The sequence below is a fragment of the Bubalus kerabau genome, chromosome 8 (assembly GCF_029407905.1).
Source record: "Bubalus kerabau isolate K-KA32 ecotype Philippines breed swamp buffalo chromosome 8, PCC_UOA_SB_1v2, whole genome shotgun sequence".
NCBI classification, from domain to species: domain Eukaryota; kingdom Metazoa; phylum Chordata; class Mammalia; order Artiodactyla; family Bovidae; genus Bubalus; species Bubalus kerabau.
In genome coordinates this window covers 16,120,768-16,136,924 of record NC_073631.1, presented here as the reverse complement: position 1 = coordinate 16,136,924, position 16,157 = coordinate 16,120,768, and the positions used below count along the sequence as shown (strand labels likewise).

Below are 16,157 nucleotides of genomic sequence, written 5' to 3'. Positions count from 1 at the left end.
AACTCATGTCCGTTGAGTTGGTAATGCTATCCAACCATCTTGTCCTCTGTCACCCCCTTCTCCTCCGCCTTCAATCTTTCCCAGCACCAGGGTCTTTTCCAGTGAGTCAGCTCTTTGCATCAGGTGGCCAAAGTATTAGAGCCTCCACTTCAGCATCAGTCCTTCCTATGAATATTCAGCGTTTAGAGTAGGCAAAACGGAGAAAGCAATGGCACCCCACTCCAGTACTCTTGCTTGGAAAATCCCATGGACGGAGGAGCCTAGTGGGCTGCAGTCCATGGGGTCGCTAAGAACCGGACAAGACTGAGCAACTTCACTTTCACTTTTCACTTTCATACATTGGAGAAGGAAATGGCAACCTACTCTAGTGTTCTTGCCTGGAGAATCTCAGGGACGGGGGAGCCTGGTGGGCTGCCATCTATGGGGTCGCACAGAGTCGGACACGACTGAAGCGACTTAGGAGGAGCAGCAGCAGCAGAGTAGTCAAAAAAGGACTTCGGATGTGTGGAAATGAGTTAGTGATGCGTCTGCCATTCTATGGGACACCTGAATGGATCTGTCTCTTTGGGGTGTAAAGTGGAATTCAGGAGGGATCTTGGGTGGGGATAGCAAAAGGCTGCCCATGTGATGGTTGAGTCAGCGGCAGTGGAAGAGATCTCTTCCCACAAAGAGCGCATCCAGAAGAAGAGAGACTGAGAGCATGACCGGGAGGATCACAGGGTAGAAAAGGAAAAAATAAGTCTTAGGGGAGTTCAAGAACTAGAAGAGAGTCGAGTTGTAGAACTCAGTGGAAGGAGAATATTTTTAGAAGTTTGCAAAGCTGGGTGACAAAGAGAGGTCAGGGTAGATGAAGGCTTAAACATATCCACAGGATTTGACAAATAGGAAATCACTGGCGACCTTAGTGAGAGTGGTTTCATGGAAAGAAGGGCCTGGCTCCTGGGCTGGTACCTGGCACAGAATAAGTACTCAATGGATATGAAGAACACAGTGCAAATTTAAACTGAAACTTCAGCAAGATAAGAAAGAAAACCATAGCATACAAGAAAATTGTGGGTCAGTGAACACATCCAAAGTAGCGAGGCAATTGTCTCTTACTTATTGTAATACAAATGCCACGAGAACACAAGTCTACTTTGTCCCGACCCAACAACAATTCTTACCTGGAGAGACCAGTCCATACAAGTGACAACTCGATGCTTGGACCAATGCTCATCGTAGAACTGACGATTGAAAGAAAGGTTGGCTCCAGCCTGGACATCCCTAGGAGGGTTGAAAGATCAAAGACAAGTAAGATGCTTCAAAATGGGGTTCTATCTCTACTGCTCATATTGAAAGAACGAAATGGCAAGAGCATGGCACACAATACTCTGAAGCCAAAGCATCAATTCAGAGAGCAAACGCTGATCATAAGTGACCACTAAAGGTGGTCTCCCTCATGCAAAGCTCTCTCTTACCTGGCCCAGATGAGGTTTCCACATGTTGTTCCAAGCCTGGTGTGAAATGTCAAATGTTTCAGGTTTCCATCCTGACCAGTTCTAAAGCATTCTCCTTCCCCTAAAAAGCTCTGCCTTGAAGCAGAGTTTCAAGAACTCCCCCAGCACACTGGGAGATTCTTTGACATCAGTGCCAACTTATCTGGCCTTAGACCAGAAGTGATACGCCTGTTTCACTTTACCTATAATTGCTGTTCTACCGCAGCAATAGCAAGTGAAAAGTTCTACCGCGAGACGGGCCTGCTGGGGGGCGGGCGGGGTGAGGGATTCACCAAACACTGTAGATACTTAACACAGACGGGCCGCAGTCCATGGGGTCGCTAAGAGTCGGACACGACTGAGCGACTTCACTTTCACTTTTCACTTTCATGCACTGGAGAAGGAAATGGCAACCCACTCCAGTGTTCTTGCCTGGAGAATCCCAGGGACGGGGGAGCCTGGTGGGATGTCGTCTGTGGAATCGCACAGAGTCGGACACCACTGAAGCGACTTAGCAGCAGCAGCAGCAGGGGAAGATTACACTTTGGCCAGTGTTTTTTTTTTTTTGGCTGATATTGAACTGGCCACAGACCATCCTCTGAAGAACTCTGCACTAATCATACATTCGCTCCACAAGACTGCATGTTTAAGTTGGGTCATACTTGTTCTGTGTCAGCAGTTACTGGATCCACATAAAAAGCTATCTAGACTCCTCGGGCCTCAGTTCAGGAATTCCTCCCCACTCACCTTATTTTTCTGTTCTATTGCCTTGCACCCTGCACCACTTGTCCGATTGGGTGATTGATCTCAGGCCAAGTATTTGGGTTCCACAGAGCTAACTTATTACGACTTTTTCTCCCCTAGCTAACTCTTCCTCAGCTCCACCACTGCAAACTCAGACACCTAAGTATAGTGTCAGTCACTCAGTCGTGTCTGACTCTTTGCGACCCCACTGCTGTGGCCCGCCAGGCTCCTCTGTCGATGGGATTTCCCAGGCAAGAATCCTGGACTAGGTTGCCATTTCCTCCGCCAGGGGATCTTCCCCACCCAGGGATCACACCCGCGTCCTTTGCATCTCCTGCATTGGCAGGCAAGTTCTTCACCACTAGCGCCACCTGGGAAGCCCCAAGAGGTACATACACCGAAGATAATACTGTGCCAGGTACCCAGAGGGAAACAGGACTCAGAATATTAAGTGAGCCAGAGAGAAATGGCTTTTTAAAATTAAACAAATATAACATGTATATTCAAAATACTGTCTCTTTGATACAGTCTATCAATACTATCAACTGTTAAGAACATTTTCAGAACTCCCTTTCCAACCTGTTTACATGGCCTTGAGCATCTTCAGTGACAACAGGTTGGCCTTTGATAATGTATTTGAATTTTAGAAGTAGTAAAATGTCAGGTCTGATGAAAACGGCAGGGGATCTCATCTTTTCATATTGTTTCTGGCCAAGAGAAATTGGTGGCTAAACATCAGTTCTGTCTTTTTACAAAGCTCATAAAGTGCCTCCTATTATCCATGTGAAGATGGTTGACAATACACATGTTGAAGTCACAGGGCAAGTTGTTTGGGGCCATAGTTTTATAGACAAGTTTTTTTAATCTGTAAATTTACGCCTGCACATGTGTTTCCTATAAGGCATATATACATAAGCTTACGGTATCAAGAGGGGAAAAAGTTGCCAGTCTCTGTTGCCTTGCACATCAGTTAAGGTTCTCCTGGATCTCATGTTTATTTTCCTCAGCTTCCTGTTTGCCTAGACATCAAAACTAGATCTCCTGGATATAACGTAAATCTCCTCTTACTGCTTATAAGGATGTTTTCTCAGAGGACAATGTACATGACTCTACCAGTCTCTATCACCTGGACTGTCCCCCAGATATCAAGTTCAAAAGCATTTCACCGAAGCACATGATAATTACAGGGAAACTCTAAGCCAGAAATCATAACCAAAGCCCTTAGTCAGAGCTGTTCAGCAAGATCAGCTCTGGAATTTCAGTCTCTTCTGATTTGTCAGGCTTGCAACTTGCCTACTCAAAACATAAATGAGTTTAGAAGCAACAGATAACTTATCACAGTATTTTTTTTTAACTGCACACAAGAAACTAACCCGTCTTTTTCCTCTAATTCTCGACCACTGTAGTCAAAGAAGATATCAGAGTCTTCTGCCAGGGCTCTTTCAATTACCCGTATTGTCCGATCAAAAAAGATGAGAAACTCCTCTGAGTGAAGGATCTGCTGTTTTTCTTCCTCTGTCAGCTCCCTTGGAGGAGCTTTTTTATGTAAAAGACATCGTTGGGAAAGAAAAAAAAAAGGATAATTAAAACATTTCAAGAGGAATCCAACTCTTGAAAGACTCTGCTTATCAAGAGAAATAGGACACAGTAAAATAAGCCATTGTTAACATTAATTCTAAATTACTCCTAAATTCACACCAAAGGTTTTTTGCAGATGTCTTTATTGCCAACTTTACAAAAAGATGTCATATCTGGATTAATCACTATTCTGAAGAGTTGAAAAAATACTACAAATGAAGATGATTGTGTGTTTTAACAATCCCCTCTGAATGTTACTTTCTTTTGAACTGCACTTGAAAAACAGCTCAAATAGTACATAGTAGAGAAATCTGTAAAACCATGTATATTAGGTTGTAAAGCTATGGTTAAGCTGCACGTACCAAATAATTAAGAACTATCTATAATACACTTCCCTGGTGGCTCAGAGGTTAAAGCATCTACCTGGAATGTGGGAGACCCGGGTTCGATCCCTGGGTCGGGAAGATCCCCTGGAGAAGGAAAATGGCAACCCACTCCAGTAATCTTGCCTGGAGAATCCCATGGAGGGAGGAGCCTGGTAAGCTACAGTCCACCGGGTCGCAAAGAGTCGGACACGACTAAGCGATTTCACTTTCACTTTCATAATATGATTCAGATATGATTCAGATAGCACCTTGGCTCTTTCTACTGATAAATTCATTTTATTTTAGATAGTTGCTTGATAAGGTTGATAGACTGTTATATAAATTCCCCTCAAAAACTAAAGCATGTCCTTGCAAACTCACCTTTACCCAAGATATCTTCTGCTTTTCAACAAACACATGAAACAAATAAATGCTATAAGATACCTCACAATTGTTTTTATGCCTTACTTTCCAGCATGATTAACCATATGAAACTAAATCTGAAGATACAAAATGAGGCCAAGAGAGACTAAATAACTAGCGATATTTCACAGTGTCTGAAAGTCAGCTTACCTCGGAGTCAGGATTAGGTTACAGAAACTATTCCTTCAGTAGCAAAGTTTACATAAACCTATAAACAAACAAAGCACTAGGAACTCCTCCAGAATGAGAAATCCCTAAGGGCAGAAACTGTCAGCTGAACCTTTGTGGCTCTTCAGGAACTCCATTTCAACTTCCGTGCAGAGAGACTTCACTAAGTGTTTGATTATTCTTCCAGTAGGATCAGAAGCTCCTAAAGTTTAAACTTCAGGAGGAGGGGGTAGTACATTAAAACCATGGGGGTCCCTGGGTGGAATCACTCACCCACAGGATTTCCCAAACACTTCCACAACCATCCCCATAACTCGGACCAATGTCCACCTGGCTACATGGTCAGAGGGATCATTTAGGTGCAGTCACCTGCAGCATAAGGTTTTATGGAAGAGTTATTTGACTTGATTAATGGTATCTTGAAGCCATTGCCCTGAACAAGGACCTACTGTATAGCACAGGGAGCTATGCTCAATATTATGGAACAACCTAAATGGGCAAAAAATCTGAAAAAGAATAGATACATGTATATGTATAATGGAATCACTTTGCTGTATACCTGAAACTAACACAGCACTGTTACTTAAGTACACTCCAACATAAAAAGTTATTCCCTGAAAAAAAAAAATGGGGAGACCAATTGGGAAAATATGGTAATAGTTCAGAAAAGAAACAATGGGGGTTTAAACTTAACTGCTGAAAGTAAGGACGGAAAGAGAGCAGATTCTTGTACAATTTATAAGAACTGGTGACCCACTGGATAAGAGAAATAAAAGAAGGGGCAGGGAAGTCTTTTTTGCAGAGCCATGGAAGTAGATCTCAAGCTTGTAATGTTCAGAATGTCTCCCCCATTCTGGCCTGCCCTCCTCTGCCCCAAATCAAAATGAAAGAGGGTCTAGACAGACTCCAAAGTCTGTATTTGAACAAGAAACTTGAATGATCATGACGTAGTCGGCTCACACCTTATAAAATGCTCTCCAGGTGATGTTATAACAAAAACATGATTCATCCACTAAGCAGAAGGTAATCTCCAAATACAGTTCACCCCAGTGATTCTAAGAGGCAGAAGGATTTCTTTGTTGCTGAAATCTCCAGAGCCCCAAATACGCCTGTGTATACTGGGACCCTATAAGAACCTTCATCAACATCCGCTGAGAAACGCCACACAGACACTGGTTTGAGAAATAGTGAGGTAGGCTGTGTGTAAACCAGAAATAACCAGAACTCTACAAAGTCGACCTGGAATCCGAGAGCCTCTATGCCATTTGCTAACTTGGATTCTTCAATCAATAAAAGCTCTCTAAGCAGCAGTGTTATCTATAAAATGAGGCAATGGTACCTAAACTTTAAGTCTGCTTTAAGAGTTAAAAATAAACACACTAGCAAGTAGTTGCATACATTTGAAGTCGCTTCAGTCGTGTCCGACTCTTTGTGGCCCTATGGACTGTAGCCCGCCAGGCTCCTCTGTTCAAGGGACTCTCCAGGCAAGAATACTGGAGTGGGTTGCCATGCCCTGCTCCAGGGGATCTTCCTGACCCAGGGATTGAACCTGTGTCTCCTGCAACTTCTACACTGCAGGTGAATTCTTTACTGCTGAGCCACTGGGGAAGCTCAGCAAATAGTTGAGCATTCAATAATCAGTTGTTGTTGTCCAGTCGCTCAGTCATGTCCAACTCTTTGCAACCCCATGGACTGCAGCACACCAAGCCTCCCTGTCCCTCACTACCTCCCAGAGTCTGCCCAAGTTCATGTCCATGGAGTTGGTGATGCCATCCAACTATCTCATACTCTGCTGCCCTCTTCTCCTTTTGCCTTCAATCTTTGGTCCCTGCTGTTACATAAATAAGCATCAGTTCAGTTTTCAGTTGTGTCTGATTCTTTGCGACCCCATGAATCGCAGCATGCCAGGCCTCCCTGTCCATCACCAACTCCCGGAGTTCACCCAGACTCATGTCCATCAAGTCAGTGATGCCATCCAGCCATCTCATCCTCTGTCGTCCCCTTCTCCTCCTGCCCCCAATCCCTCCCAGCATCAGAGTCCTTTCCAATGAGTCAACTCTTCGCATGAGGTGGCCAAAGTACTGGAGTTTCAGCTTTAGCATCATTCCTTCCAAAGAACACCCAGGACTAAACTAGAATACTACAAGGTCAAGAAGAATGTTTTATTTTAAAAAGCTTCATTTGACTTTAGTCACTGCTGATGAATGACTTGAAACACACTTGAAATTACACAGAGAAATAGGAATTTTTTCCCCTTTATTCCTATTTTTATATTTTAAAAATATCTATTCTATTCTGTTTATCTTTTTGAGTTACTTTTATGCCACCTGTATCTTTCCTTACAGGTCCATTACTTTGAATAAAAAATAGTTCCTGTGTAATTTTCTGTAATTTTTCCCCCTGTAGTTATTGTCATTTGGATCTCAGCTTTAAAGACATAAAACTTCTCTAAAAGAAACCTAAACGGCTGATCAAAGTGCATTTGCAGAAGCCAAGTTCAGGTAGGTGAAGCAGTAGCCTCTCCAGATATTATGTCTGACAATACAATATTTGGGTTGAAACTAAACTGCTACAGAACCAAAACAAAAAACATATTTTATATTAAGCTTTGATGTCTAACAGAGATCAAATGACATGATTTATTAGCACAAAATAACAGATGAGTACTTTTTAAAAGTCATAAATAATATTCAACTTAGGAGTTAAATAGAGCCATAGTTATGTTTGATAAAACCCCAAACCTCTCATATTTAAAAATCTTTAAACTGATGTTTTATTACAATGTAATGAAAACATAATGGACTATCCAGGAACCACAAGCAATATCAGTATTCAGGAGATAAAACCTCTCCAGACCTTGTATTTCATGAGAAGAAAATTAGTGTATTAATGCAGTCCACAAAATTTAAAATATAAGCATAAACAATTTGAAACAGAATAGTATGACTCTAGGACAGACCTCAAATTCTCTCTGAAGTCTCTGTTTCTTCAGTTTTCCCCTATCCCTGGAACCTAAAGAATTGTTTTCAACATCTTCACTGCATGAAAAGATAGGAATTAATTTAATAGCAACGGGCATACCAGAGAAAAACAAGGACAACAATAATTGATTTTTCTTACAAGTTAAGCAGAAAGTGCTATTACAGCAGGTTTTGTTGTTTGTTTTGCAACATGGAGTATTTCTGCCAAGAGCTAACAATATTTTATGCATTTAAAGTGATCTTTCTTAAGAAATAAAGATTCTTCAGGAAAAGCAGACCATGTAGATATTACTTTCATATAATTCAAATAACAGGACGAATTTCAAACTTACCAAACTTTACCTGAACAGTTACATTCAGCTTGAATAAGAAGTATGAAAACAAGGCACTAGAGTCATGAAATTCAAAGTTTAGAAAACTGCCCAATTTCTATGAATTCATAGCCTGGAAAACTTTAGTATGAATTTTATTTTAGGGTCTATTTTTTATTCTTTTTATTACTAAAATACTAATTTGTCTAGGTTTTGTATATGATAATACTTTTTTATGTGTTTCTCATATTGATCCTATTCTATTTGCTATGCTTTTCTTATTGATCTGAATGTGTATTTTTTTCAGTTTCTTTTTGATTTACTCTATTTACTATACACTTTATCTTTTGATGTCTAGAGTTCCTGGGTTTTTTGTTCTCTGTAAAAATGTAAAATCCATAGTGAAATCCACAATTTATATTGAATATTATACAACCTCATTTTAGGGCAAAAGTAATTTTAAAAAATCTCCATTTCAGAAATGCTTTTTCCAATGAGGTAGCTTTAAATTTCAATGTAGAAATTACATCTTTTAAATAGTTTTCCAAAATATATCCAAAAGGTTAAAAAATAAGTAAGTAAACCCACATAACTTAAATATGAAATCAGATTAAGTAGGCATGGTGGTTCTTAGAGAATTTTACAGTGAAATCAGTTCAAAAACAAGAGTAAGAAAAACCAAACTGCATAAAGAACGATGCCCTTCTCTGAAGTTAATGTGAGGTTTATGAGTTAATGTGCAATCGCAAGAGCTAAGTTTCTGATTCTGTTGTTTTAAATTTCTAAACATGAAAATACTAGGACTCTCACATACAGAAATTTCCTAAAATTTGATTAAAAGCTAAAAGGTACTTGCTGCTTTTCCCAACTCTTTTGTGAAAAAAAATGTGGGAAGAGTAATAAATTGAACCCACATTTCTTTACTGTTTAATGCATTTTGATGTCACATGAGCAAAAATGTCAAAAGCTAGTGAGCACGGATTTTTTTTTTCCCCATCTTCCCCTCAGCACTTTTTTTTTAATTCTAAAAAAAGGCCAGATTTCTCAAAAATGTGTTCCCTGGTTTAAAACCGTGTATGTCAAGTTTCAGCCCAGAGCAAATGTTTATGGCTAAGTAATAAATCCCTGAAATTCAGGGTTCCTATGGAAGTGCTGACACAGCCCTGCCTACCATGCAGCTGTGTGAATGGCGCCATGATCGTATCTGCTAGAGATTCTTTTAAAAGTTTGCAAAATACTATCTTGCTTTAAAAAAAAAATAGCCAGCAAGAGTTTGATGCCAACATAAACATGCTTTTAACCCATCATGTGCTAATGTGCAGAAAAGCCATTAATAGAGACTAAGATGCACAGCATGGCAATAACAGGAAACGTACGTACTTTCAAACTTCTTTTGGACTTTTAACAGGACTTTAATCAATTCCATGAAGCATGAGTACCAGTTAAAACTGGAGGGTGTTTTTGCTCAGAACTTAAGAAGGAGGTTGCAGTGCTTTGCCAGAGAAGACAATTTGGAGACTGGGGTTGAGGGGCAGGAGGGAATCTGTGCCAAGACACACAAAATATACCCTGGCTCCTTATCACTCAGTACATCTTAAGGATATTTTGGTAAAAAAAAAAAAAAAATAGTACTTGAGTAAACCCGGACTTATTTTGTCTTTTGCTACACCTGTGTTAATGATATTCTATTCACCAGCTTAAACATATACACATGTTCTTGAAAGTGAAAGTGTTGGTCACTCAGTCGTGTCCAACTCTTTGAGACCCATGGACTGTAGCTTCTTGTCCATGGGATTCTCCAGGCAAGGAACTAGAGTGGGTATTCTCTTCTCCAGGGGATCTTCCCAGCCCAGGGACGGAATCCAGGGCTCCCACATTGCAGGCAGATTCTTTACCATCTGAGCCACCAGGGAAGCCTAGCCACGTTCTTAGCAGGAATTTAAATGTGAAATTGCTTCAATCAGATCCTTTTACAATCTCTCAGAAAAAGTAACTTGGGCCTTCTGTGAGTGCCATTGTTAAAGATGCTGAATCTACTACCTGTCTACAGCCATACCCTAGAATTTGGCAGTAAAGAGCCACCTCACTCATGCCTGGGCAGGGTGAGCTGAGTCCGCATGGCCAGTACATACCCACTCTGACAAAGTCCCTGGGGACAACCATGTGTGCCAGAGTTACAGGCAAATGGAAAATTTAAAAATTGATGTATGACAGAAAGCAAACCAATACAGTAAAGCAATCATCAATCAATTAAAAATAAATAAATATAAAAATAAAATAAACTGAGCTTCTAATTAAACTTCTGTTGCTCTAAACTTAGGACACTTAGTAGGAAATGTGCAAGAGTCCAGTCTCACAGATACTCCATTTCTCAGTAAGAATGACAATCTCAAATTCTCTTTTTCTCCTTAGGCTGAAAATCTCAAAAAGCCCACAAAATTAGATTTTTAAGGAAACATCAGCTATAGTATTTCTGGCCTACCCCTTTCTATCCTTTTTACATTCCTGCTTTCTTGTGTTTTGAAATCCAGTGCTATTACGGGAGGCCAGGTACCTATACATTATGTATACAGGGTATGTTTTTAAACCTCTCTTTTCCTATTTCTCTATTTATAAGATAGAGACAATAAGGAACCCAGTTTATATTGCTTCAAAAGGGTGTTGCAAAGGGTGCATAATATCTTTGAAGTGTTAAGGACACAGCCAAACACCTAGTAAGCCCTTACTAAATATTAGTCATTGTTATTACTGGAGCAAGTAGAGGCTGCTCCTGATCTGGACAGAGCATGGAGAAGACACTTATAGCATAGTCAATAGTGATGATTGGGCTTCCCAGGCGGCGCTCGTGGTAAAGAGTCTGACTGCCAATGCAGGAGACAGAAGAGACGCTGGTTCGATCCCTGGGTTGGGAAGATCCCCTGGCGGAGGGCACGGCAGCCCACTCCAGTATTCTTGCCTGGAGAATCCCATGGACAGAGGAGCCTGATGGGCAACAGTCCACAGGGTCGCACAGAGTCAGACACGACTGAAGTGACTTTGCACGCATGCACCATAGTAATGATCATGGCTAATGTTTCTCTATAGTGCACATGCATAAACCTCAGAATTTGTTGACAAAATAATTACATCTGCTTCTTTCCTTTCCTGTTATTATTGGGAACATAGGATGGAGTCAACTAGGTAACATGTCAATTGATAACAAGTATCTTGTTTTACTGCTATTTAGTAATAATTTTACAGGAATTTTAAAGGAACTGGACTTGTTGCTGGAATTGTGGACGACTTGTATTTTGTTTCTGTCCGTCAAAAACTAAAGGAACTCAGTTTATATTGCTACATGTAATGTACTGAACAATCCCAGAAAACCTTCCATTCTGGAGGCATATATTAAATTTTTACTTACCTCTATACCCCCTTATGTTGGTTACAAACACACAATAAAACGATGACTCGATTTCTCTCCCACACCATACCTTCCTTCACCTCCTGCTTTTTGTCTTCATTTTCCTGTTCTGAATCCTGGTCCCCTTTAGGTTCCACCATTTCCTCATCATCCTCATCCTCTAGAACAAAGAAAGAGAAAAATGCATTATATTCTTGCCTTCCAATCAAAATCTTTGGTTGCTGGTGGGAGGTAGGGGCAGAGGGTAAAGTTCTAATCATTCGGGGCAACTTCTAAGTAAATCAGTCCACGATGGATGCCCGAGATATGTGCTCATGAATATATGGATACATTATCTCCAGAAGGGGTCTCTTTGAAAGTCCCCCCACCACGCTGCTGAGAAACCGCTCCAAGTCAGCACCTGCTCCATCTATCCCCAGGCCTCCCCCGCCACATGGGATGTCTTGGAATTGCATCTCTGACCTCTGAAGCGTCTTCGGAGATGGGCCAGGAACAGATCTTAAACTGTTTCCACCTGCGGCACATTCTCCGCAGGGGACACCTGCTGTACAGACCACTCATTTCCAGTTTCATCCTCACCCCGTTGATTTGGTTTTGACCTACAGGAAAGGGTTAAATACAGGTCTGACCCCAGGTCAAATGCCATTGGCAAGCAAACAACCAGGACAGGGCCCCCCAAAGTCATTGCCATTGACCTGGGAGAAAACAACTGACCTGAAATGGCATTTACACATTCAGAGCAGCTCGTGCATTAATGTGAATTTAATGAGTGCTAACAAATGGTACCAGTCAGCCACCACCACCAGATGTCCCAGTGCCCTTCCTGCCCTATGCAAATGTGCATCCCTTGTGTCTCTTTCCCCTGAAACTGCCTTTCTTGGAGATTCCTTCCATTGCAGAGTGCTTGAAAACATCAGTCACAGGGTAGAGGGTGGGGGGGGCAAGACAAAGTATCACGACCAAGTCCAACTTATAGGAATAAGACAATATAAACAATTAAAACTCGCTTCTGTGTTTTTAAAATATACTACCTTCACTCTTCAGTATCATATTTACCACAGGTTACTGATTCCATTGGTTCAAGTGGAGTTTAAAAGAAATACCTTCACTTCCTCCACACCCTCTCACTCACTCATATATTCAGTCATTCAACAAATATTTGCAGACTTTCTATACATGCAAAGCTCTGTGGAGAGTCCCATTTCCATCACAACAAATCCTGACATTTATAACAACTCAAACTTTCAGCTCCAACCATTTAGAGAATGTATTATATAGTGCATGTTTAAATGCCCAAACAAATGTAGCCTGAAAAGCAACTCCAAAAGTTCTGCTGTATTAAGCAAGTGATTTGTGGAGGGAATAGCCATCTTAAAAATATGGATGTGTAAAGTACAGTATTACAATTTAGATACTGGAAATATCTCATGCAAATTTTCAATGGAATACAGAAATCTATATGCATGTGTGTAGATTGTGGAACCAAACTCATTTCTTTATAATCACACTATATACATATCAGAAAGAAACTAAGATGCCTTTGAGGGAAACTGTCATTTATCATTAACACATTAACACATTTATTACTAATACATTATTACTAACACATACCTGTGAGACAAAGACATTCACTTAAAATTTTGATAAGTACACTGAGTTACCCAGATATTTAGATGAATAAACCTTTTAACATGTTAAACTATAAATAACACACCTAAATCTTTATATGCAAAGATATTACCGCTACCTGTCCGTTAAAAACCAGCTTGGAAAGTCCTGAGCCAAATATTCACCTTGACGTGTTATATTTTCCTGAGCCAATGATCAAATGCAAAGCCCAAGGAGGCACTAGCAGGAAGTAAGTTTCTCTAGTGGTAAACCTTGGATGGAGAGGCAGTTTTCAAAAGACCAATAAGCTGGGAAGCAGCTCTATCTCTGAACCTTCTAGAGACCTTTATCAAGTCCAATGGGTCCTGGAGCCATTCCTGGAACTTCTAAATACAAGTAAAATACAACAGATAGGAAGGTGCCAAATCCCATGTTATGGGTTGAATTTATATGTTGACTTCCAAACCTCCAGGACCTCAGAATGTCGATCTTATTTGGAATTAGTATACTAGTTAAGATGAGGTTGTGCCAGAGCAGTGAGGGCACTGGATCCAGCACGACCAGTGTCTTCATAAACGAGGGGAGATTTAAACACAGATTCACATGCAGGGAGAACACCATTGAAGATGAAGGTGAAGACTAGAGGGCTGCCTCTACAAGCCAAGAAGTGCCAAAGTCGGCCAGAAAACCACAGAGACACAGAACAGATTCTCCCTGACAGCCGTCAGAACCAACCGGCCAACACCTTGGTCTTGGAATTCTAGCTTCTAGAACTGTGAGACTTTCGATATTTACTGTTTAAACTGCTCAGTTTATGGGGCATTGTTATGGCAGCCCCAGCAAACTAAGAAAGCCAGTGACGTGCCTTAACTTCTATGGTTTTATAATCTAGTAGAAGAGATAATGAGACACACAGTTGTGGTTGTTCAGCCACTAAGTCCTGTCTGACTCTTTGTGACCCCATGGACTGCAGCACAGTAGGCTTCCCTGTCCTTCACCATCTCCTTGAGTTTGTTCAAACTCATGTGCACTGAGGCAGTGAGGCTATCCAACCATCTCATCCTCTGTTGTCCCCTTTTCCTCTTGCCCTCAACCTTTCCAGTATCAGGGTCTTTTCCAATGAGTTAGCTTTTTGCATCAGGTGGCCAAAGTATTGGAGCTTCAGCTTCAGCATCAGTCCTTCCAATGAATATTCAGGATTGATTTCCTTTAGGATGGACTGGTTGGATCTCCTTGCAGTCCAAGGGACTCTCAAGAGTCTTTTCCAACACCACAGTTCAAAAGCATCAATTCTTCAGCACTTGGCCTTCTTCATGGTCCAACTCTCACATCATACATGACTACTGGAAAAACCATAGCTTTGACTATATGGACCTTTGCCAGCAAAGTGATGTCTCTGCTTTTTAATACTCTGTCTAGGTTTATCATAGCTTTTCTTTCAAGGAGCAAGCATTTTTAATTTCGTGGCTGCCATCACCATCTGCATTGATTTTGGAGCCCAAGAACATGAAATCTGACACTGTTTCCACTTTCCCCCATCTATTTGCACAATAATCACACCTAAAGCAGTGATGAACGCTTTACTTGCATCATCTAATTTACATATCAGAACTTGGTACCACCAAGCTAATAGGTGAGGAGACAGAGTAATTTCCCCCCAAGTCTTCCAACCATGTCCAGCTTCACGTTCTACCTGGTTCTGTGTGTAACGGGGTCTCTGATCTTTAACCAGTTGGTGCACTGCCTCCCTACCCACAGCTGTCATGAAACAGAAATGTCGTGGAGAGACGCCTGAAGCACAGAAGCTGTGCTGCTCAGCTGCCGTGCAAGCAGGGGTGTGTGGAGGCTCTTGGAGGTGGACATTGCATGGACAGCTCTTTCAATTTCCAGAGGTCACCACACACAGCACACAGGGCATGTATATCAAGACTATGAGGGTGGAACTTGCTTAGTTGTGTCCAACTCTTTAGGACCCTATGGACTGTAGCCTGCCAGGCTCCTCTGTCCACGGGATTCTCCAGGCAAGAATACTGGAGTGGGTGGCCATTTCCTCCTCCAGGGGATCTTCCAACCCATGTTATCCATCCACACAGTTTTCTTACTCTGTGGAATCCACTCTCCTGAGACCTGATTCAGCAATACTTATTACAGGCCTTGCTGTATTCCTTCGGAGAGACAGATTCACAACCTGGGTGGCAGGGGCATTTCAAGGCACGTAATCAGTCTGAGTCCAAAGCTGGAGCTTCATGCTACTTCTAGCTACTTGCTAGCCCCTCACTTAGCATAATTCATAGGAACTCTCTGAGGCCCTTTCCCTCATTTGCTGACTTGGGATAATAACCTTTTCTCAAAACACAAATTTATCATAAGAATAAACAGATAAAATTATTAATGTGAAATTGCTTTTTAAACCACCAAGAGAGCTGCAAATGTCCATACAGAGAAATCTACCAGCAAGTGTTGCCTGCGCTTGTATGTCAGCAAACATTTGGGGAGCACTCAAAGTGCGTCATGGGCCAGGCAGAGAACAGGGATCCTCCCCCCCAAAAAAATCTGTGCTCATGCCATGGTGCTTCCGTGAATGAGCAGAAAGAAGCTGAAAGCAAATAAACAAACAAAACATACAATGAGTCAGGTAACTAGGAGAGGGACAGAGAACGCTGGGAGGGGGCACTGGGCGTGCTGATCAGGGGAGGAAGAGGCGAATTTTTAAACAACGTGCTCAAGAAAGGCCACGCTGAGCAAAAACTTAAAGGTGTCCAGGGCTGAGAAGTGAAGATTTCAGGGAAGCAAAACCAGTAACCCATAGGTTCTTCTACCTCCCTCCATAGACCCAAAGGGGAGAACAGCTCAAGTTCTAAATTACTTTAGTCCTGGTTCCACTGAATATAGAAAAAAACAATTGTGCTTTTATTAGAATCACTGAGATTTTTTTTTTTTTCATTAAGAAGAAAATTACTACTATTATTGCTTTTTGAAAGCAATGCTCTTTTATTGGTGGATTTTTTTTCACATTATTTAAAGAGGTTTTAAAAAGCAAAGCAAAAGCAAGTCTTTAGTTTTAATTTTGGAGAACCACCTAGTCTTTAGATTCATTTTTT

The 16,157-nt window shown here is 41.2% G+C and overlaps 1 protein-coding gene across 20 annotated transcripts in view; it reads right to left on the bottom strand.

The window, feature by feature from the left end:
- DYNC1I1 (dynein cytoplasmic 1 intermediate chain 1) overlaps positions 1-16,157 on the bottom strand; it is a 379,244-nt gene that overhangs the window by 142,093 nt on the left and 220,994 nt on the right. For 16 of the 20 annotated variants that reach the window (XM_055589767.1, XM_055589774.1, XM_055589771.1 and 13 more), the window contains 4 exons: positions 11,911-12,047; positions 11,519-11,606; positions 3,593-3,755; positions 1,164-1,263 (listed from right to left, as the gene is read on the bottom strand). In XM_055589767.1, coding sequence (XP_055445742.1) covers positions 1,164-1,263; positions 3,593-3,755; positions 11,519-11,606; positions 11,911-12,047 — 488 coding nt within the window. Of the gene's footprint in view, positions 1-1,163; positions 1,264-3,592; positions 3,756-11,518; positions 11,609-11,910; positions 12,048-16,157 lie in introns of all 20 variants that reach the window. The other 4 variants (XM_055589781.1, XM_055589782.1, XM_055589783.1 and 1 more) reach the window with 1 other exon arrangement.